Source organism: Sorex fumeus, unplaced genomic scaffold (assembly GCF_029834395.1).
Source record: "Sorex fumeus unplaced genomic scaffold, SorFum_2.1 ptg000043l, whole genome shotgun sequence".
Taxonomy (NCBI): Eukaryota; Metazoa; Chordata; class Mammalia; order Eulipotyphla; family Soricidae; genus Sorex; species Sorex fumeus.
In genome coordinates, this window is record NW_026606100.1 from 38,997,218 (window position 1) to 39,021,146 (window position 23,929).

A 23,929-nucleotide genomic window follows, 5' to 3' on the forward strand; every position below is an offset into this window, starting at 1 on the left:
ACAATCTCAGAGACATGTAGGTTGACAAACATGACATCATTTCTTTTCTCCAAAGGTGTCACAGTTCTGAAGAGATTTGTCAGAGGTGGATGTTACCACAGATTTAACATCAGCCACTGGCTTTACCACTACTCTGGTCAAAGCCACATTCTCCACCCCAATTCCCTATAATTTTCTTCTTCGCTCCTTGGCAAGTTGTACACCCACATGGTGATTCCTTTGCTTATTGCCTGCCTTACTCGGAAGGCTAAACTGCACTGAACACAGATTTCCAAAGGTACCACACCCAAGCAGTGAGGCCAGTGTACTCACATGCGATCTCATCCAGGGCAGTGACCACAAACCACACAATGTTCCTCTCAGCCATTTTCAAGCGAAGGTCTACAACTTTGTCCTTCCAGGAGACACCTGTGAATGAAAAAACAAGTGTGTTCAATCCTGCTCCTGGCCTTGGGGGACCTTCAGGAGCCCAAACATTCAGTAGTGAGGGAGAGAGCGAGGTGACCCGGCTAGAGGACACATAGTCAGAGCAGATGGGAGGCCTGGAGTCATGCCCTATCCAGAGATGTAACTGCCCAAGCCAGTGGAACAGTCAAGAGCACTGGATGCCCAAGCAGCGAAACCACTTTGTGCATTCAAGAAAAATCTATGAAGCAGATAGTCTACAAAAAAAAAAAATTGATGTCTGCCAAGTACTATGGTGGTCCCCATGGTGACACTGAGCTATACCAGACCCTGCCTTCATGAGGCTACCAATCTGAAGGGAAACAGGTCATTAAATCAGCAATTAATCACACGACTGTATAGCTTAATACAAAAGAAGGCCCGGGAGGCCTGGAGAACTCACAGCTGAACACAGTCTTGGTGGTCAAGGGAGTATCACCCACCACTTCCCATTGGAAGAGCCAGGAGACTCGCCTTTCAGTGAGGGATTCCTGTGGTCTGACTCACTGTGTCTACCACTCAAAGTACTCTGAGCCTGTCAGACACAGCCAGGCCTTGCACCCCAGGATTAAATTTTGGCCTACAAGAGACCTCACTTTACCACCACCAGCAGCCACAAACTAGCACTTGCAATTCAGGTTGCAAGGAACCACCAGTAAACACAGTCAGCATCTGCCTTACTCACTGTTTACCACAGTGCCCTGCAGTCTTTTCAGAAATGTTTGTTCTCCCCTTCTCCTACCAGCATAGAAGTCAGACGCGCTGCTCCAGTTTAAAAAAAAAAAAAAAAAAAGTTTTTTTTTAATCAAAACAAGCTGATGGAAAATGTTTAAGCTGACCCTGGGCCACTCACTGGACCCATCCCCCCACAAGCTGCATGACCCTCCAGTGAGGGTGTCGAGCTGAAAGGCAAGTTGGGGGCTGCCCCCCACAATCCAACGGTGCTTTGAAGATCGGCTCGGGAATGTAGTTTAAAACTTGGCTCGGAGTATGAGTTGTAATGTTTTCTTCCCAGGACCCCTCTGGGCAATCTGCCTACATTCCAGACATCCCCCCCTTCCACCTCTCCTCTCTGTCTACTGCAAGATCGGCTCCCTCCGGGGCAGTTACCTCAGGGCCCCTCCCTCTTCAGAGCCCCCCCCCCCCAACCCACCCCTGCCACCACCACCATCACCACTCTCTTCTCCCAGAAGCAGTTAAGCACAAGTCCCCAAAACTTGCACTTCATCTGCCACTTTGGGACAAGCTGGAAGAAAATCTCCCTTGTCCCAAAACCTCTACGCAGCAAGAAGTTCAAGACAGATGGTGAGGGCGTCTCAAAAGGAAAACAAAACGGAAGGGAGAAAGGGAACGGATCCAAGAAGTCCAGGTCTGGTATTAGACCCACGTTAGCGTGGCAGTTAGTAACTCAACAATAACAAAGGCCACTCGCAGCACCCAGAAGTCTGCTGCGAGGAGCTGTGAAGTATGACAGAGGCCCGAGTGAGTGCCAAGCAGTGAGACAATTAAAATTAAGCTCCAGGGCTGAATCTAATGCCCTAGTGCCTGGGTGGGTCAAACACATCCCACCGGTTCAAGCTCACTTTGAATTAAGATGTGGATCACAGGAGGACAGTGCGGAGGGGACATCTGCCGGGGGGACCCACTGGGAGCACTGCACTGACCTGTGTAATCCAGGCCCAGTGTGAGGAGGGGCTTGCATGGGCGCTCAGGACGATCCGTCCAGATCTTGTCCACCAGGTTCTCCTTGACAGGAATGAGGTAGTGTCCAGCGCTTCTCAGAACCTTGGCCATCTTCTTCCAGTAGTCTGGGGAGAGACACAAGAAAACGGCCCGGTCGTGAGCTGACTGCCCACTTCAGCAGAAGCCTCACGCAGGGCCTTGGGAGTCTGGTGAAATATTTCTGGAAGGAGAGCCCAGCCCAGCATCAGAAGTTCAGGATCAGAAACTCTGAAAGCTCACCCCCTCCACTCCCACCCCTGACCCAAGTGGTTTTCTCCTGCCTCTATGCCACAACTTTTCTCCTAACCTTGATCCTTATCGTGACAGTAAGTCATGCTGGGTTCCCAAATGTCCCAAATTCCCAAGGCAAAACAACGAGGCAGGAGAAGCATTATAACCCACCTTACCTCTCCACCTAGGATGAAGGGCCCAAGCTCACTCACCTGTAGGAATGATCAGTGGGTCCACTCCTACCCTGGATCCTTCAGGAAGGACGCTCACTAGCCAATCTTCCTGGGTTGGCGTGTCCTTCAGACCTACAAAAGAACAATGGATGCAAACTTTTGACAAATTTTAAAAACTCATTCCTGAGCTCACAGTCCTACCTAGAAGGACGCCACTCATGACGGCAGAATGTGCATGAAGCACCTTCAGGAAGACAGACTGTCCATACGCGGAACATCGAAATCTTTAATTCTCAAAGACTGGGAGGAAGGTGAAGGGTGAGAAGGCGATTTTTCCAAAAGCAAGCCAAAATTTTATTTGCTCCCGGTGAAAAGGGCCTTGTGAGAATATTCGACAGCCCAGGGACATGGTGCCACGAAGACCAGCTCAGCATCTCTCACTCAGTCACTTTCCTAATCCCAAAAGCAGGATGAGAGTTCGGGGTTGGAATCTGATGAGGGCAGGAGCTGAGAACATCCCTGAGGAAAAGGGAGCGTGTGCCATGTGCCCTCCCCTCATCTGGAGGGCAGCGTGGGGGTCAGAGGCCTCCTGCCCCGAGTGTGACCGGAAGGCTAAGGACAGGACTTGGCAGCAGAGAAATCTTCCCTCATACTACAAGTCACTGTGTGTTGTCATCTGTCATGTGGCTCCCTGAGGCTTCCCAATTCCCAAGAGCCAGTAACCCATTTTGCTTCAAGAGACTAATCATACGACACCAAATAAGCTAAGAAAAGAACTAAAGGCATTTGACACACACACACACACACACACACACACACACACACACAGTGAAAGTTCACATACTCTAAAATGGTACTGATCGAGAATATTCTCTCTGCTACCAATAACCACATAACCACAGAAGGGAAGTGCAAGGGTTTAGACATGAGCTCAGTCTAAAAACCTGGCTAGAAGCTGGCACTGAGCTTTTATTTTGCTATTTGAGACTTTCCAATTTTTTTCAGACCGCTAAACCACTTCGCAGCAAAGTTTCTTTTAATGCCCCTGGTATAACTTTCAGAGGATGAAATCACATCTCCTAGCAGACAGGTATCTTGGCAAACCCCCAGGCACAAAAATGCGCCTACACGGGAGACACCTGAAGGAACTTAGTGGGGGGAGGGAGAGGCAGCGAGGGAGAACGAAGTGCAGGAGGGAGGATCTTCACGGAGATGCTCCCTGCAGCAGTCAGCAGACAGCACTGGCTTCTCGCACACATACCCAAAGAGCGAAGAGACTTAATAGCTATTTCTGTCAGCCTCAAAGAGAGATGCCCTCCGCCCAGAACACACTAGCTGCCCATGGTGTTCAAGAAGAAAGTAGTAAAATGACCATTATTACACACACACACACACACACACGCCCGCACGCACGCACGCACGCATGCACATGCATATAAATGTTGCGCTCATGAGTGCATGCATTCAAGAAGTTTACACCAGTGATAGATATGGTTATTAAAGTCATTATTAACAGTATTGTAAGTCATGGAATCACAATTTTCAAAAAAACATTTTTATAAGTTCAGGCCGGAGAGATAGAACAACAGGCAGGGTGCTTGCTTTGCAATGTACAAAACCTATGTTCAATCCCCCGTACCCCACATGGTCCCCTGAGTCTTCAAGCGGTGACCCCTAAGTGCAGAGCCAGGACTATGACCTGATCATAGCTGGGAATAGCCCAAAGATAAACATAAGCTTAAAGACCTCTAACCTGTCCATTTATAACAGCTGCACAACCCCCGATGCCTGCAGAAAAGTATGTAAGTATGTGCACATCTGTGTCTTCTAAATAAACTCTTTTGCTCTGTCAAGAAAATGAGCCTGTAGCTTTGGCATTTATATAGTTCTAAGTCTTAAAAACAGGCATCTTAAATAATGGGTTTATTTAAAATGGATTCTATCCTGGCTATGGATTATAGCCAAGAAAGAATATTCCTTACCTCCCTAAGGTAAACAATACCTATACACATATATGAAGAGTGATGGCCCCTATACATGAGCAAGTACACACACACACACACACACACACACACACACACACACACACACCCTTCTCAGGCAGGTCCTTAGATCTCGTATCAAATCAGCCCAGCTCTAGCCCTCTGCTCTGTGAACTGTGAATCCGGGGACAGGCTGCTCTCCTCATTACTTCCCACAGTAAACAAGAACAAGCAGGTTTCAGCTTTTCTTCTGCATCTGACTGTGGGAGCCCTCTCACCAATCCCCTTCTCTTCTATTCTCCAACTTCAAAAATTCAGGAGAGAGTTTGCACTCCACTAAAATCAGGTTTTGAGAGTCTATTTTAATAAGGAAAAACGCATACTTTTCAGAAGTAAATGAAACTAGCATATACATACATTTATTCAATAAACACTGAGCTCTATGGGTTTTGTTTTTTATTTCTTGGTTTTTGGGCCACACACAGCTATGCTCAGGGCTTACTCCTGCGGGATGAAACCCAGGCTGGCCACCTGGAAGGAAAGCACCCTACCCACTGCACTCAGCCCCCCTGAGCTCTATGCCTTTCGTTTGTAATTTCTTTAATACCACTGGATGCGTGCAAGGCAAACACCCTACCCGCTGTGCTATTGTTCCAGCCCCAGTATCTACTATTATTAAAAACAAAACATGAAAACTAAACTATTGATAGTTAAGAAAGTTCCAGACCCACACTCTGGGCCTGAGCACTACTCTTCACCAACAGACAGCTAACAAAAGCAAGTCTGGATCCTCAGAGAAACTTCATGGGAGAATGTCCTCACATCTGTGGCCCTACTTTTACTTCTGAATGAGGCAGCCAAGAGCAGCCACCAGGCCTCCAGTGCCCTCAGTTTCCCCTGTTCCTAAAGCAGACGTCCAAACCCTGAACATACTAAGTTACTAAGTTAAATATATATGTGTGTGTGAGTGGGTGTGTGTGTGTGTGTGTGTATGTGTGTGTGTGTGTGTGTGTGTGTGTACACACATGCATGCGATTTTTAGTTTTCTGAACTGCTCCCCCACAAATTCCTTTATTGAAGCCCTAACACCCAAATATCTGTACTTGGACAAAGGGGGTTTTGTTTTTGGAGATCATAAAGGTTAAATGCAGTCATTAGGGTAGGATTGGTGACATTTTAAAAAGAGGAAGACAGACAGACTTAACCATATAAGGGCACATGAGAAAGTGGCCATCTACAACTCAGCAACACAGGAAGAGAAACTTCCCGGAAGTCCCAGATCTGGGTCTTGGCTCCAAATCTGTTTTCCAGCATCCAGAAAAGAAAACATCAACTGAGCTACCCAGATTATTGTCACATGTGATGGCAACTCAAACTAACTAAGACAACTTGGATTCTAAAAATGGTCCCCGAAGAGTTGGGATTCTAACTCTTAAGAGTTAAATGTAGAGCCCTGAGGGGTTATGAATCCCTTTCCCTGAACTGCCAACAGGGACGGAGCGATAGTATACTGGGTAGGGCATTTGCCTTGCATGCGTCCAAACCAGGTTTAATCCCCGGCATCCCATATGGTGCCCCGAGCACACCAGGAGTAATTCCTGAGTGCAGAGTCAGGAGTAACCCCTGAGAATCTCCTGGTGTGACCCAAAATGAAGAACTGCCAACTAAGGTGAAGCTGGCCATCCCTCTGCCTACCCATCTTCATGAGCGTCCAGTTGCTATCCATCTGTCTGGCAGCCTGGAGAAAGTAGCGTCCATCGGTCCACATGGCTGCATGATCTTCTGTGATGATGGCTGTGCCTAGAGCAGGAAGGAAAAGGAAAAGGCTTTTGGCAACAATGCGAAAGCTGCATAAAACGCTAGCAGGTGGGGAAGCCTGGCGAAAGGCAATCACAATCACGATCACAATCATCCTGTTGTTCATCGATTGCCTCGAGCAGGCACCAGTAAGGTCTCCTTTGTCCTAGCCCTGAGATTTTAAAAAGTGCCATATTCAAGGCTCTTTCAGGGTTAGGAGAATGAGACCCATCATTATCACGGATATTTGGCATATTGGATAGCCACAATATTGGGAAGTTTGCCAGACTCTGCCATGTGGGCAGGTTACATTCAGTAGTCTGCCAAATTGTCCAAAGTAAGAATGAGATAATAAGATGTCACAACCATGCTGAGAAGGTCCACATGCATGAAGAAGGAACAAAGGCATGTGGGTCCTGGGGCTGAGATCTCCAAGTCTGCTCGGATCGGGGCTGAGCATCCTCCACCCAGATCCTCCATCTTCCAGTAGGGAGGGGTCACACCCATCAACTGACCCCCAGCGCTATGTAATCCCATCCCATGTAATCCCATCTGGCCAAGACCCAGAGACTATAAAACCCACCTCCCGGAAAAGAACAGCAGAGTCTCCTGCCTCTACGCCTGGCTGTCCTCACTGGGGGCCCTTAGAGGGGGGCGGGTTGAGTTTCCCTCCCTGCCCTGAGCAGAGCTCTGGCAGCCGAAGACCTCCTGGTGAAAGGCATCGCTCCTATATACCCAGCACCGACTACTCTAGTGAGGCAGGTGGGTCTGACTGCAGGGAAACCTCCAGACAAGAGACAACAACGCCCCTGAGAACCAGCAGCGGGCCTGCCTCTGATGGGAACAGGATGCCAGGGTACTGATCCCTGACTCAGCTGGAACAGCACAAGTGACCCCCGGTCAGAACAGAGGGCTGTGATCCCAAACAGGGGTGCGGACACAGGGATCTGTTCCACCTGACAGCACAAAGGAGCTGCCTGACCTTTCTTAAGGGAGACCAACAGAAGCCCATTAGCGCTCACGGGCGGGCAACGTAGCAGTCAACAACAGAGAAACGCCTCCCACCTCTTCCGGCCCACAGTTCCCAGAGGCCTGGAGGAACTCGGGGCTTTGGATAGCTAAACCTCAGTGCTAACAAGATAACCAACACACACCAGCACTTACGTCGAAGGAAACAGTCAGGGGGGCCGGAGGGTGGAGGGAGTGAGGAATAAGCAGGAGTTTATTCACCCTGAAACTCTGGGGCAGTTCTGAAAAAACAGTTCTGAAAAAGCTGGGGCAGGATACCAATACAGTGAACTCAGTATTAACTTTTGTTCCTTAAACTGAGCGTGGAAACAGAGGAAACTGAAATCCAAGCACTTGGAAAATCATGCTGGGCCAGAAAGCTCAAAACAGTGGCCTGGGGTGAGCTCGGTGTCCTCATTCTTATTCCTCTGTATGTATTTTATACTTATTAAAAAGTACAAAGCCATTTTTAAATAAAAACATTTTAAAAGCAAAGGCATAAGGAAAGGGTCACGAAAAGAGAACTGGGGAGCGGGGTACAAGGAACTCACACCTCTCTGTAGACTCAATGGGGAGCGTCTGCGCTGTGTTTTCCTTTGGTTACAGAGCACAGGCCGAAACTTGGCCCACTGATTTGGGGGGAGGTGAAATTTGGGGGAGCAAAAAAAAAATAAAAATTTAACAACTTACCCGCAGAGCCATCAAATCCAGAGACAAAGGCCCGCCGACAGTCGCATGGAGCAATGTACTCACTCTGGAAAACAAAAGGGGCAATGAATTGAACAACTGAACCTCAATTCGTGGACTCCACCAGCTTCTTCCCCAGTGCTCGGCCGGTGATAAGCACTATAGTTATAACAAACACTGGTTAGGGCAAAATGGCACCCGACTTCAAGGGACGGACAGCCAAGCTGCATGGAAAAGCTAAACATTAAAAACAGTAACAACTAACTCACCCTGAAGAAGCACCTTATTAAAGACTAGGAGAGTTGTTCCCTCCGCTTCTACTTCCTCACCTGGGAAACTGAAGAAACACAGACTGAAAACTATCCTTGCCTAAGAGAGCTGACTCAAAAAAACAAGCCCGGAGCCTTTCTCCCTTCTTTGCCACTGACATTTAGGCATCTGTTATTTTTCTGACAGAGTACACTGAATTTCTGTTTGGAAAGCCAATAATCTGAAACTGAAGTCGCTTTGGGTATCCGCTTGCTCCTGCACTTCCTGTTCGTGTGTCCGCCAAGGTAGTGTCACCAATCTCTCCCACACAGACCCTTTTCCCTTCCTGTTAGGGAATGAGGGGAAGTGCTTCCTCCAACCCAGGAGGTTTTGGCAAAATAAAACATCATGTCCAACCCAGACCCTTCCCTGCTAATTATACCCTGGTCTCAGAATGAAGGAGGTAAGGGACTGAAGAAAGAGGCTCTCCTTCCAGGGCTGGGGGCTCAAGCCATGGTACACAACTTCCAGCAATATCCAGCAAGACAGAGTCAAAAGATTTGCCTGAAGTCACAAAGCACACAGCCGAGGCAGGATTCGAACCTGAGCAGTCGGCACCAAAGACTCACCTCTGAAATCCTTATGTCACACTGCGCCACCCCCCTCCCCCCCAAACCCTCCCCCAGAGGCCACTGTCTCTCTCCTTCTACCAATAAGAAATGGGAAAACTGAGGTTGAAAGACAGAACTTTGAAGTAACTTAATGAGCTATAAACCTCATTTGTTTAACCTAGTAATCATTAGATGCAAAACTTTAAAAAAATGCAAAACAGGTATAAGGGGCCAGCTGGGACCCCACCCCTCCCCAGGGACTCATCCGAGGAACAGTAAGTTAGCACTTGAAACAACTCAGCAGTTGTTATGAATGCGGAGTCTGGGGAGAAGAGTTTATAATCTCTCTTCCTGAACATCTAAGAGGAAACTACATGAAAATCAATGTTCTGCTGGCCATACATTTGAAGAGCAGCTACAAAAATGATCCTGGAGCGTGGTGGGGAGAGAGGAGGGGTTGGAGTCGGGGAGGCAGGCAACGCTGAGAGTCAAACCCAGCACCGTGCATATGCCAAGAATGCACTCTGCCAAGTGAGCTACATGCCCAGCCTCGCAAATAAGACTCTCTTGACTGAAAATCAACAGTATTCCCTGTCAGCTTTATGCCTGCACCCTGAGTGTGTGCCACTGGTGGGGGAGCTCCAAGCAAAGGGCACCCCTCCCCCATGCCCAGGGATGGTGTTCCTGAGAAACGCCCCCACCCCAACTTGGAGAGTCTTCAGCAGATAAAACCCCCTCAGGGTGTTGAAAGACACAGAACTTTGAAGTAACAGAGTACACTTCTAGTAACAGAGTACACTTCTAGAGATGGACCACTCTAGAGATGGACACTTCTAGAAATGGACCATCTCTAGAATGGCCCATATTTTTCTTTGAGGGGGTGCAACCAGATGAGTTCTGCACTCAGGTATTACTCCTGGTGGTGCTCGGGGGACACTGTGTGCTTGGGGGACCGGACGGGCCAGACCTGGGTTGGCCACATGCAAGGTAAGTACCCTCCCCACTATACTATCTCTCTGGCCCCAAGAGCACCCTTCTTAAGTGAAAGCAAGAGGAGGGTTTCGCCGAAGGAAGGTGGAATTTACAGCAGGTGGACGTGTTTGGTTTGGGACCGAGACGAAGTCTGAAACAAGAATGTCTAGACATGAGCTAAGTGGTAGACATGCCAGAAAGACATCGATGACCAAAGCGGTCACCTCTGTATCACCAGGCGGAGCAGGTCCAGACAAGCACTGTGCCCAGGCCACCCACTCTTTTCCACAAGCCATGAAGCTGGCAGAGCCCAGAAACATTCTCTGCTGAGGAAAGTGAAAGTTCAAGAAGAAGCCAAAGGCACAGCATGCTAGAAAGAAGGCACAAAGCAGTCACAGCTATGGGTTTCTTTTTCTTCAAGATCATCCAATTTTCTCATCTCTGATACTAGACGTTGATCCAAGCCTCAATCAACTCTACCTAGACCAGTACCCCTACAATTCACACTCAAAGTGCACCTTTAAAAGTCAATTCTTAATGACACACACACACACACACACACACAAACATGCATCAGACATGCATGCTAACGTTCTGCTCCAAAGCCTCTGACAGCTTCTCACCACACGGGATCAAATCCCAGCCCTCATGCACCCACAGGCACCTGACATGGCCCTCCCACCCTCTCAGGGACTCCTCCCCATCCTCCCTCTCACGGGACACCAGACACACCGGCCTGACTTCTGCTCTTGGTTCTTCCCCAGCTCATTCCTGCCCCAGGACCTTCACACATGCTCTTCCTTTTGCCTGTCAAATGCTGTCAAACCGGGGCACGTGATGTGACAACCAGGTAAACACTCTCTGAACTGAGCTGACTTGAAGCACACCCAGATGGTGCCTGAGAAAGCTTATTTTGGGTGTGGAAAGTCCCCGCCCACATGTACACTGGAATTGTGACAGAACTTTCAGTAGCCCAGCTGACTCACTTTGGATGCCAGACCTCCGAATAATAAGTGTGTGTAGTTTTAAGTCACCAAGTTTGTAGTAACTCATTTTACCAGCAGGAGGAAATTACTTTGCCCGAAAGGAAAAAGACTAGAAGGTATTATAACTGGAGGTTCACTCTCAACTGCCATAGCGGATTGGGAAGGAAACTGAATGAGGAATTCGGGCCAAGGAGCATCTTTTCTACAGCAAGTAGCTTCTCCTCCGCTCCAGGGCCTCCTGCTGCCAACCTTTAGCATTTCAAGGGAAACTAGACATACATGTTTATAATGCTAACTCCACTTTTTAAAGTATCCAATAAAGTCATCTCTGAAAATCCAGCTCAAAGGGTACCCTCTTCCATGAAGCTCTGCCACCCACCACCTTTCAGCTCTCCTGTATCTATGCATTTACAGGATGCCCACAGTGGAATCTATCCATGCCCTGCCTTGGGTGATGCTAATGGTACTGGCTCAAATGTACCGAACACCTACTAATTACCAGTAACTATATTCATTTCCTTCCCAGCCCAACAGCAGCTGGGGGGGTAGGCGGGGGTCTGTCTCCTCCTTTTACAGAGGAAAGAAAAATAAGCTGAGAAGTGCTCCGCCAAGGTCCCACTGTTCTCAGAAGGAGACCAGATATCTGATCTCTCATAGAGTTTTCAAAAGTCCACACCCTTCCCATGCTGCTAAGCAACCTCTTTTATTTTGAACAGATACTGCACACATCCAGTTTGAACAACTGGATTATCAACGCTGAGGAGACAATGACCGTGGGGCATGCCCACATTCCCCTCTGCTTTCTTCACCCTCGTAACAAGACATCCCATACACCCAAGACTTAAGCAGACCTATATTCAAACCTACTTACTCGTCCGATAAATCTTGGATTCAATTTCCTTATAAGTTAAAAAACAGGATGAAAAGAATGCCTGCCATGAAGGGCTACAGTATGACATAAAGCAATTAGCACATGCTAAGTTATTAATAAAGTGATAGCATGAATAACACGCACCAGGCAATGAACTATAGAGTCTGCAGAGAGGTTCTTAAACGTACTTAGCCTAAGGTCCCCTTTACAGAAAAATAATAATAATAATAATAATAATAAGCACACCCACGGAAATCTACTTCATTTGGGTGTTTACTTTTTTCCCCCTGTGGGATGAGGGAGATCTTCTCAAGTGGTGCTCAGGAGGCTCAGGGCCTTTCCTGGTGATTCTCAGCAACCATGCCAGTGGGCCTGGAGACCTGGAGATTGTCCAGGGCTGCACCAGCATTGCTCAGGGAAACATAAGGTGCCAGGGGATCTGACTGACATGGGACACATGCGTGTATCCTAAATTCTGCTTATCTTCCTGGCCCCCAAAACCTACATTCTTTAAGCAAACAGAAAGTACCTCCCAATTATACCTAAGGCTACCCCCAACACACACACACACACACAAACACACACACACACCCATACCAGTCTGATGCTCCCCAAGGGACAGTATCACCTATACTGACAAACACTGAGAAACACTGTTCTACAGGAAACATACAAAAATACCCTCTTGATACTGAATAATCAATCAACAAAGTAAGAGGTATCCATGAAACATTAAGCCAGAGAACGGACTAAGGTAACTACAGAATCTCAGTTGCCCTGTGGTTTCAAGGTTGCACAGATCTGCCTTCTGCCATCAGGCTAAACTCAAAGGTTAGACCCAAGTTACCATGACAGGGGAGAAGCAGGAAAAGCAATCCAGGGGAGAGGAAAAGTCTGAGAAAACTCCAGAGCAAGGGGTCTGCAGACAAACAGTGAGCCGACTAGCCTAACCGTTTGCACATAAGTTCAAAAGTGGCAGCAAAGATTCTAAAGAAAGGCAGACAGAAGCCAGTGGTCAAGGATCTCGGGCATCACACCAGGAGACCGAAACCTCATGCGAGTTCTAGAGAGAGACTGAAAGTTCAAGAGATGTGAAGGTGAAATGACCCAGCCTGGGTTAAAAGAAGAGTACATGACACAATCACAAGATACCGAGACACACAAGTGACATGATGAGAACTTACAATGGTGCAGCATTATTCCTCCTTGCCAACACTTTGTTGGCATAAGACCATCAGCCTAGTTCAGAGCATCAGTCATACCGGTTCTCAACAAAACGGAAACTGAATGAGTAAGAGCACTCACAGTGAGTCCCAAAGGTTAGACTGTCCTGAGACTAGAGCCTATTCCCAAACACAAAGATAATTCTCAGCCTGTGGCCTTTTCTTATCTCTTAAGTGAAACCAAGTTAAGGTACATTGGAAAATCAAATTGTTCTATGAAGATTCATGCCCACTGTCCATTCTTAGTATAAAAGCACTGGAAAAGAACTTCCTGTTCAGGACTCCCAGATCCCCAATCAGCAAGTTGGAACCACATGACTGGTTTTCACCAGTGAAATGTGGGTAGGAAGTAGTATCTGAATTGGAGCGATTGAAAAAATGGGGGTGCCTTTCCCTTACTCCCCCCCTTCCAACAGCTGGAACAGTAGCATCAGAAGATCGACAGTTGGGCTAGAGAAATGGTACAGTGGGCAGGGTGCTTGCGTGTGGCCAACCCAGGTTCCATCCCCAAATGGTCCCCTGAGCATTGCCAAGAGTGATCCCGGAGCCCAGAGCCAGGAATAAGCCCTGAGCACTGGTGGGTGTGGCCCCAAAACCAGAAAATAAAAAAAGAAGATGATGATAGAAAGCACCTGGTTCCCTGCATCATTCTTCTTCCTAGTCAAAGAAAGTTGCACACCGACCACCCCAACTACTGCACGAACAAGAAACGCTCCACAGCTGCAGACTATTGAAGCTCTGAGAAGTGTTCCCCCACCTCGCATTACTCTAATACAATGGAGAAAACTGCTCTGTGATAAAAAAAAAAAAAAAAGAAAGAAAAAAAAATCCCTTCCCACCACTCCTCCAGGAGAGAGAAGCTATTTAAGAAATACAAAACAAAACAGGAAGTCAACTCCAGGAGAAATGAAAGTAGGATTGAGAGTTTAGGAAAATCTGATTCATGTCTTCCAGAAAGAGGAACCATAAACACAGCCAAAATCTCAAGCTGGCAGAATCACCCTTGACAAAAAACATGACCCTTTGACAAAATCAAGCCCGAGAGCAGAATATCGGGCTTTTTACAGATGTAGAGGATGAAAAAAAAAATCAGATTTCTACAGGCAGTGCTGGCATAGCTCTGGCCCCAACCAATGACTCTCGCCCACAAATCCCAATGTTTGACTTAGATGGTACATGAAAGCATCCAAAGTACCAGGGAGAATCGGCAATTCCTTCCTGTCAAAGGCCCTCCGGGCCCAAACTCATTAATACCACACAACTCTTGTTCTGAGTTTAAAAAGAAAAACCCTTAGAGTTGCAGAGGAGGGGAAAAAGCAGACCCCTGCAGTGCCAAGACCTTGCATAATTCTGCTTTGAGGGGTGCTTTTTCTCTCTGACACGGAACAGTGTGTGGGTGTGTGTATTTGTACTTTGGAACATACACAAAGGGCAGAATTCAAGATTCCCCCTCATTCTCCAACACCCTCCCTTCCCCACCAGGGAGGAGAAATTCCATCAACCCTGAACCTCGCCAGAACTGGAACAATTAGGAACAAGAGCCACAGGGAACAGCAGTCTCTCTATTCCCGAGAAGGCTGCTGGGAAAGTCGCACGCAAGGCCAATCCTTCCTCCTTGTCTTCACAATCCTGGCGACGGCCCAGAGTCCCGTTTACAAGTTGCTCCAACAGTGCCCCTCCTTTCCACAGGAACCAAAGCAAGGAGCGGGGGACTTCTCAATTCTTTCTTGTGGGTGGTACCACAAACATGGGTTCCAAACTTCGCAAACTGCTCGGTCCACTGCCTGCATGTCTGCTGCTTCTAATTCCCTCTTTCCTTCTCCTCTGGATCCCCCTGCTCTGCTACTGAGGCCAGTACCCAAATCAAAACCCTCTCTACCAAACCTCTGGGGTCTTTCAGTGGCCTCAGAACGGTGGTCTCAGATCCTGGTATTTCCTGTCTCTGGTGCACACTAAACACTGCCTCTCTGACTGACCACGTCACTCTCTTGCTCCAGGACCATTAGCAAAAGATTAAAAGCTGGAGATGACTTGGAATATCAACCACGGTTTGGCCAGCCTCCCTGCCAGAGTTTAACAAGGAATTTGTTTGGTTTTATTAGGTTTTATCTAATGTCAAAGACCAAAAAATTATTTTTAAATCAATCAATCAAGATATTGAGCCCAAAACTGCTTTAATGAGGACCAAAACAAAGGCATTAAGAGAAAGCTCCAAGGACAGCACCACAGACCAAGAATATTAAGATAATCTTGGTTTGGCTGGGCTACAAGAATGAACCCTACTCATAAACATACAGATTTTATCTTAACTTCAGGCAGAAGAAAACTGAAAATGAAACAGAATGCTACGAAGGCTTCTCACACCCTTATAAGAAACCTTCCATTTTTAATTCAAAGAATACTCACAGGTCAAATGTTTTTAATACAAGGAGGAGTCTCTTGAAAATAAAAGCTCACAAATAAACCGTCAATGGCTGGATATATTCTTTGGAAACGGGGAAGCCAGAGACAAATCAACAAATACTCAGTGAGATCCAACTAAACACAGTGTCAAGCCCAGCGGTTAAGTGAGGTTGTGAGTTCACAACTAAAATCCTGCAGACACATCTGGGTTGAGAAAAAGAATGAAAAGAAAGGAGATGACAATGTCCACTGTTGGCTCTTCTCCACTAGGTACCTGGTGGGCATCTCCTGATGGAACGATATAGGCCTGGATGGGCTCCGTAACATACTCGGAGTTCCTCATGGCTTGTCTCAGCTGCCGAAGCAGCTCTGTAGTTATCTTTGGGGCCATTCTGCCACCTGCAACAACAAAAGAGATGGTGACAAAATAAGCCTGCCCCATACAACTCAATGATGCATCCCAAAGGAGCCCGAGAGCATGTTCTGTCCCACAACGGCTAGGTCTTCAAACTGACATTCCCACCCTCAGACCGAGACCAAAGTTACTGATACTTACCTTCTTTGGGGTGGGGGGTGTGGGGGGGGGGCGGTTTGGAGAGCAGCACACAAGGCAGTGCTCCTGGCTCTAAACTCAAGGGCCAAACATGGCAGGCTCGGGGGACATTATGAGGTGCCGGGAATCAAACAGGGGTTGGCCAAGTGCCAGGCAAATGCCCAGCCCACTGGAGTCTGGCTCCAGCCCCATCCTGAGCATCCTTAAATACCATTTCCAAATATCCATTTGTGACAAGTAGAGATGAATTACTAACACTCATTTCCAAACCGATCAAGTGACCTCTGTTACTATGAGGACTTTATTCTACAGATAATGATACAAGTACACAAAGATTCAGGTACACAAAGATTGATTCAAGTACACAAAGATCTTTGTTGATAGTAGGTAAATGGTGGGCACAAAACAGAATTCACTAAAGCACACTCTGAAATCAACTTATGGAGATCAAAAAAATAAAAGGCTATATTTAACTTGAAAAGATACTGACAACACTGATGGATGATTAAAAACAGATTATGAAAGAACACAGATTGTTCCTAGTTATCTTAAACCCAGTATGTGCATATGCAGAGAGATGTTTCTAAAAGGTTAGTCACTCAGGTATTAAAAGCAGCTACAGTTTGGTAGAATACTTTTGAGTGGTTTTTATTTTATTTTCTTGTGTTATACTACTTACGTGTAACTTCTTTAAAAGATAAGTGTAAGATGTTTTTCCCCACTATTTACCCTTGTTGCAATATATCTGGTTGTGGTGCTCACACACTTGGCTGCAGTGCTCACAAGGGGGTATTCATGCCCATTCTGACTGCAGTGCTTGCTGAGGGTCACTCTTGATGATCACACACATGGGAGACTGCACTTCCTGGCAGCAGTACTCGCCCCTCTTTACAGTGCTTGCACACTCTTAGCTGTGGTGCTCTCACACACCCTGCGGGATGCCAACATGCACATTCTACTGTGGTGCTGGGCCTAAATGCACTGTGTCCTCCTCTCTAAAATGTGGAGGGTGCAGGGTAAAACCAACATTTTCTAAATGCATCCCAAGTAGAACTCAAAGTCTCCAAGAGCCTACCATACCAATAAAACCAGAGCTCGAGCCACCAGCTCTAGAAAATAAAAAATAAATGAAAATACAAAATTTAAATCTAATCTTCCCAGAAATTCTTAAACTTCTACTAATTTGTAAGTAGTCAAAGAGCATTGCCTCTCAGTGTGCGCAAGTACCTGGAATGAAGGCACAGACGATGCCAAGCTCTTAGAAACCACTTTGGTTGGTTCTTCATAACACCCTTATGGCCATAAATACTAACCTCAGTCAACAGCTCTGGTAAACATCATAGCTATAGTACCACGGCTACATAACAACTTCAGAAAGTCTATTATAGAACATTAATCAAATGTATTTGACTACAGTCCACATAAAATCTAGCCTATTAGAATTCAAAGTAGAACAATGAACTTGTCAACTAATTTTTAAATACATTTTATGTTTCGTAGCAATTCAAGTTTCGTGGGAAAGTATGCACATTCCCATATACTGCCCAGCCCTAACATACATTGTTGCACCCCCACTACAAAGGCACCCCCACCCCAAGAGAGAGGTACATTTGTTACAACTGGTGGACCTACATTGATAAATTTATTCCCCAAAATTTATAGTTTATCCTCTCTTCACTCTGGGTGCGGTAATGTCTACAGATTTTGACAAATGTGTATATCGTCCTTAATGTCACCATTACATTATCATACAGAATAGTTTAATAGTTTTCATTGCCCTGAAAATCCTCTGCTCTGACATAAAGGAATCAACTGAAGACCTCACGCTGGCAAAGCAGGTATTTGCTCATTCTATTCATCCCTCTTTACCAAACCCCTAACAATTAATTTTTATTTCTAGTGTCTCCATAGTTATTGTCTATTCCAGAAAGTCATATAATTGTAATGAAGCACTATATACAGGCTTATCGATTAGCTTCCTTCGCCTACGTATTTAAAATTCTGCCATGGCTGACTGTGGTTTGACCGTTCTTTTCTTTTTCACTGAATAATATTCTTTTCTCTAGACCAGTGGTCCTCAGGTCTTTTTCAGGCTGTGGCTGCATTCAAATCTCTTTTCTTCCTATGTCCCCCATCCTATGTGTTGGCCCCCAAGAGTCAGGCTGTGCCACCCCCATTTACATAATTCTTACATTCAGGGCCCCCTGGGGACATCCTGAGGATCCACAGGGAACTATATGGGCCCTGACTGAGAAACCCTGATCTAGAAAAACCAGTTTATATATCCGTTACCTACTGAAGAATGGTTCATGTTCTGTTGTCAAGTTTTGGTCACTGCTTTCAAGTTTCGATAGCTGAAAGCTGAAAACTTAAATAAAAGTTAAAAACTATTTGAGGGTTCAAAACTTTTCAAGGTTATTGACCACTAAATTTGGCAGCTGCTTTCAAATTCTGACCATTATAAATCATGCAAGTATAAATATCCCAATGCAAGCTTCTATGCAGACCCAGACCTCTTTCAATCTGTTTATTTAAGAGCCTCGCCCAGAGGTGCTCAAGAGCTTCTCAGACCCCACTGGCTTAGGGGTCACTCCCAGAAGTGCTGGGGGAACATGGGGTGACAGGAATCAAATCTAGGTCCTTGAACATGCAACGCACGAGCTTTATCAGTAAGCCATGTCTCCAGCCCAGGACCTAAGTTTTTATCTACTGGGGGTAAAACCAAGAAGCACCCTTGCTATATCAGATGGCACAACAGTATAGTTTTATAAGAAACTGCTAAGTTGTCTTCCAAAATGGCCTTACCATTTTACATTCCGCCATTAAGGAATAAAAGTCATTACTGTTCTACATCTTTTACCAGTATTTAATGTGGTCAGTGTTTTGGATACTGCCAGTGCACTTTTAAAACAAATTAAAGACATTTCATTAAACCAAACATACTCTAATGCCATAGTGGACAGTTAGTCATAATGCATTTATTCCCTGAAATCTAGAGCTTACCTATATTCACTCTTCATACAGCAATATAATATTTTAAATGCAATGCTTCAATATAATAGTATACATATACTACATTATGCTTCAATGTAATAAGTATACATATTACATTAAAAACATCTTTAAGGATTGAGCCCTGATTCACTGTTGTTTATAACCTACCAGATATGACTCCTTTTATGATTATTTTCTGCCATATTTTCATCTGCTGCTTCATTGGACATCTGTATCACATTCATTAAGATTACCTCCAAGAGATTTCCCCTCTGAGATATTTTATTGATCTGGGAACTCAGAGAAAAGTGTCATAATCATTTACTATGCAGCACAGCCCCTTCATCCTCAGGACAGCCTCGGGGCTCTGCTGCAAAAATCCCCAAAGGACAAAGGTACCCAATGAGGGTCACTAGAAAAAAGTCCTATTTACAATTCAAACAGGTTCCTGCTCCTTTCACTACAGATGCTTCTGAATACTTTCCAGAAGGTCGGTTCTTTGTTTTTATCTGATCTATGGAGCCTGTTATTTCTTACTTATCTGTAAAAAAGGAATCAGAAGTATCTGATCTAACTAATTTTATGTCAACATCTCTGTAGGGTTCAAAATGAACACTATCATTATCTCATAAACTGCCCAACCTTTGAAAACTTTATGATGAGATCTTTTGAGATCTTTAGGTTAGCATTAAAAGGAGTCAAGTAAACACACAGACTCCCTTTGGAGAAGTATTTCAACCTTGATTATACATTAGAAATACTTGGGGAACATCTGATTTAGTCTGGAGAGCAGACTGTGCTCTTGGAATTTTAAAATGACAGAAGTCAATTCGTCATTTCACAATCATTAATTTCCTTACAGAATTTGGTTCTTGTAGGGAATATTCTGACATAAGGATCTGGGTGCTCAACAGCACTAACTAACCACTATCACTATCACCCCATTGTACATCGATTTGCTCGAGTGGGTGCCAGTAACATCTCCATTCATCCCTGTTACGTGCTAGTGTAGCCCGATGGCATATTGGGGGCTCTTTCAGGGTCAGGGGAATGAGGATCATCATTGTTACTGTTTTTGGCATATCGAGTAAGTCACGGGTAGCTTGCCAGGCTCTGCCATGCAGGCGGGATACTCTTGGTAGCTTGACGGGCTCTCCGAGAGGGACAGAGGCTTTTGGGGCAGCCTCAATCACCTTTACAGGTGTTCCCAGTCAGGCATATATGTGGGCAGGATACTCTCGGTAGCCTGCTCAGTTTTCTGAGAGCAAGAACTAGACAGTAAGAGGTCGCATGGCCGCAAATGTGCTTCCAGGAGCTTGGTTTTATAGTCTCTAGATCTTGGCCATTGATTGGGTTACATGGCAGTTGGTGGGTATAACTGTCTAGCTACTGGAAAATGGGGGACCTGGGTGGAGGAGGCCCAGTCCCAATCCAAGCAGGCTTGGAGATCTCAGCCCCGGGTCCCGCATGCCTGGGTTCCTCTACGGTTCCTTCATGCGTGAGGTTCGTCCTAGCATGTGGAGAGTGGTCTCAGCATGGCTGTAGCTAGGTCCCGGAGGTCTTCAGCTGCCAGGGCTCTGCTTATGGCGAAGAGGGAAACTCAACCCGCCTCCCTCCAAGGGGCCCCGGTGAGGACAGCCAGGCGCCAGGCGTGGGGGTAGGAGAGTCTGCATTGTCCTCTTCCGGGAGCTTGGTTTTATAGTCTCTGGATCTTGGCCATTGATGGCCATTCTTATAGCATATATAGATGCTAATATATAGCAATACTATCAGTTCTTCCTGTCAAAGGAACCAATGACACGCACAAAAACCTCGATTACAAACCAAGAACCATCAAAAGAAAAAAAAATAGAAGAAAGCTCTGCATCCTGGTCTCTTTTGGCTGCTCCCCCCCCACCCCCACCCCCATCACCACATTTGAGTCTTCAGCAGCAGCTCCTGCCTCACATTCCTCATCTTGATGGCTCCTCAGAATCACCGACATCATTTCTTTCCACTGTACTGGCATTTTCAAGTATCCTCCATAATGCCACCTATGTCACCTATCCCAACGCCATTTTTTGTGGGAAGGAGTTTGGGGGGTTGGGGAAGTTGGGGCAAACCAGGTAGTACTCAGGGCTAGTCGTTGCTCTATGCTAAGGGATCACTCCAGGAGGGTTCAGGGGAACAAATGGAGTGCCCGTGACCAAACCCAGGTTGACCATACGCAAGGCAAGCACACTGCTTGCTCTCTTTATCTTTCCAGCTCCTTTTCCTGTCACCATTCTTAAAACACTTCCCCTGGTCCTTCCTCGTTATCCTTTAATCTTTCAAATTTGATGGGTGTCACTGGTCACCAAATCAAACGTCAAAAAAACAACAGGCAATGGCCGAGTCAAAAGGCTATGGGACCATCCTTCACGCCCGACCAAGGTCACCAGCTGCCCCCCACGAGCGGCTCTCCGGCACGGCCACGACTCCAGAGCACAGAAACCAATCTCTTAACTATCTTAACTATCTAACTTTTAATAGAAATACTTCCAGGGTTAATAAGTAAAATAGCAGAAATCCAATACCGCGCGGCCGCTATTGCAGCTGCGCGACATCATTTTATTCTTAAACCCAGCTGTAGAAAGCAAATCATTTCACAAGGCTGTTTCAGCATGTCTGATGGGGGGGGGGGGGGTCGTAAACTCTAAACAATAATGGTGCATCTTCTATCGAAACAATGTATCTAGTCAAAGTAGATAGAGTATTAACTAGAACTCATCTGCCTCACAGGAATTGGGAGGGGTGGGAGGTGGGGTTCTTTTGGGGTTCGCGGTTAAAAATAAGTATTGGTAAAGGGAAATGTGTTTGATATTTACATGACTGAGACCTAAACCCGAAAGCTCTGTAACTTTTCCCACAGTGATTCAATAAAGAAATAAATTATAAAAAAAAAAAAAAGGCTATGGGAGTGGAAACAACTGCCACTAGGGTGGCTACAAGGGGCAAAGGTTGTACACTGGGTTATAAACACAAAAGACAACACGTCCTAAAAGTGACTCAGTGAGCAACTACACAGCACTGAGTAAGGGATAAATGATGCAATTATAAGACCCAGTCATGGACATGGCAGCAACTGACCATGCAGCCAAGGTAAAGGAGATAAAAAGATGGGTGTAAGCTGGCGACCCTCACAGGACAACTAATATAAAGATTTAATCGGTTACTATACATAAAGCACTTAGAAACCATGGTTGTTACATAGTAAATGTTATATATTTGCAATTAACAGTTAGACACACAATTACCTAACCATGAAAAAATGTGACAACTCATAAAAAGAGTTATATATAATGCTTCTCCTTAAGGCAAGAACTATGTCATCCTCATCTCTTGAATCCACCTATTCAGCCCTGCGCTATATATATATATATATATATATATCAAAAGAACGTGTGGCTGCCCACCTACGAGATGGTCAGACTTCTTCATCAAAACCCTGAACAAATGGTTTGAGGCTCTTTGTGTTCCAGCGAAACAACTAAACAATGGCATCTGTAAGCAAGCAGATGCCATTGGGCTACACTAGCACACAACAGGGACAAATGGAGAAGTTACCGGCACCTGCTAGAGCAAATCGAAGATCAACAGGATGACAAGTGATACAAGTGATGCACATATATAATATGTGTGCATATATATAATATATAGACATATATATGCTCACTCAGTGCTAGCTGATACCACAACCTTGTCACTATCTTTTTTAGATTCAACATAATAAACAGCAATGATCTTCAGTGAAAGCAAAAACCTTACAAGATGCCCTATTTAGTCTCTGTTCATTTCACATCACATTATTTTTCAGAAATGTTAAGAGCAGCCAAAAGCTAATCAGGGTATACAGGGAAGTACGAAGCCAAGAACAACAAGCCTTGTCCATGATGTAACATTAGTCTCTACACCGCCAGGTATTTTTAAATCATGCTTTAAAGAGAATGACTCACTTAAAAGTCTTGATAATGCAGGCCTGTTTTTAGAAATAAGTGCCTCAGTCTTTAACTTTTATCACAAAAAGACTTTTCGCTGATAAGAGGTACATGAAAAGCACACCATTATTTACATCACTAGGTGGTGAAAAGAATTTAACATGTGTGAAATCTCCATACACAGTATCTGAGACACTGAATAAATTTAAGTATTATTTGAATCTGAAGCACCAGCTAGGATTCCTACAATGTCTGAAGGACCCATACTAATCTTCTTTGGGTCTATTTACTCCAATTTAAAGGGGCTGGTTTACTGCAATTTAAGCATCTTAACACACACACAGACAAATGTCAAGCTGCTCTTTCAATATTAGACATTTGATTCTCTGACCCACCACTAAGAGAAAGCCAAAAGAGAGTAAGTTCTCAAAATAATCCTCCAGAAAAAAAAAGTCACTACTTCCATTTTATACATTAGGAAACAGTTAAATACTTGCCCAAGTCAACTAGATCATCAGGAACCAGGACCCAAGGCTATATAATCCCCAAGTCTAAGCTCTACAATACTATATTATCTAGGGACATATCCATAGCTCTCTTGAAGCATTCTAAACGCAAACAAATCAAAACAAATCACTTTCAGCATTCAGCTGGAATCTATAATCTCAAATAAACTCAATATTCTCTATTTTCCTGAACCTTTATATTTATTTCTATAAGCAAAAAATAAAAAATAAAAAATAAAAAAACAGAAAAAAGATGTTATCTTCAAACATGTGATTCTATGACATTTTCCCTTTTCTTCCTCTGCCCTCCTAATAACTCAAAATGAATTAGACACATCTATACCAAAAACACTAAAAGAGTCTACAATTTTAGCATTAAACACTGATCTTCAAAAAAAGAATAGTCATAGTTTTTTATGTGCTTTAAGGAATGGATTTGGTTTTTGCAATTAACTAAAAGGAAACGATAAATAATCCATTAAAAAAAAAGTACTAACTTGTACGGTTAAGATACACAGCAATACACTACTTTTAAGAATCCAGGTTTCTGGCAACCCAGCA

General features: G+C 45.2%; 1 protein-coding gene across 4 annotated transcripts in view; it reads right to left on the reverse strand.

The window, feature by feature from the left end:
• XPNPEP1 (X-prolyl aminopeptidase 1) overlaps positions 1 to 23,929 on the reverse strand; it is a 49,848-nt gene that overhangs the window by 20,261 nt on the left and 5,658 nt on the right. For 3 of the 4 annotated variants that reach the window (XM_056120395.1, XM_056120394.1, XM_056120396.1), the window contains 6 exons: positions 15,634 to 15,758; positions 8,048 to 8,111; positions 6,248 to 6,352; positions 2,610 to 2,702; positions 2,109 to 2,252; positions 313 to 408 (listed from right to left, as the gene is read on the reverse strand). In XM_056120395.1, coding sequence (XP_055976370.1) covers positions 313 to 408; positions 2,109 to 2,252; positions 2,610 to 2,702; positions 6,248 to 6,352; positions 8,048 to 8,111; positions 15,634 to 15,758 — 627 coding nt within the window. Of the gene's footprint in view, positions 1 to 312; positions 409 to 2,108; positions 2,253 to 2,609; positions 2,703 to 6,247; positions 6,353 to 8,047; positions 8,112 to 8,373; positions 8,445 to 15,633; positions 15,759 to 23,929 lie in introns of those variants that run through there. The other variant, XM_056120397.1, reaches the window with a different exon arrangement.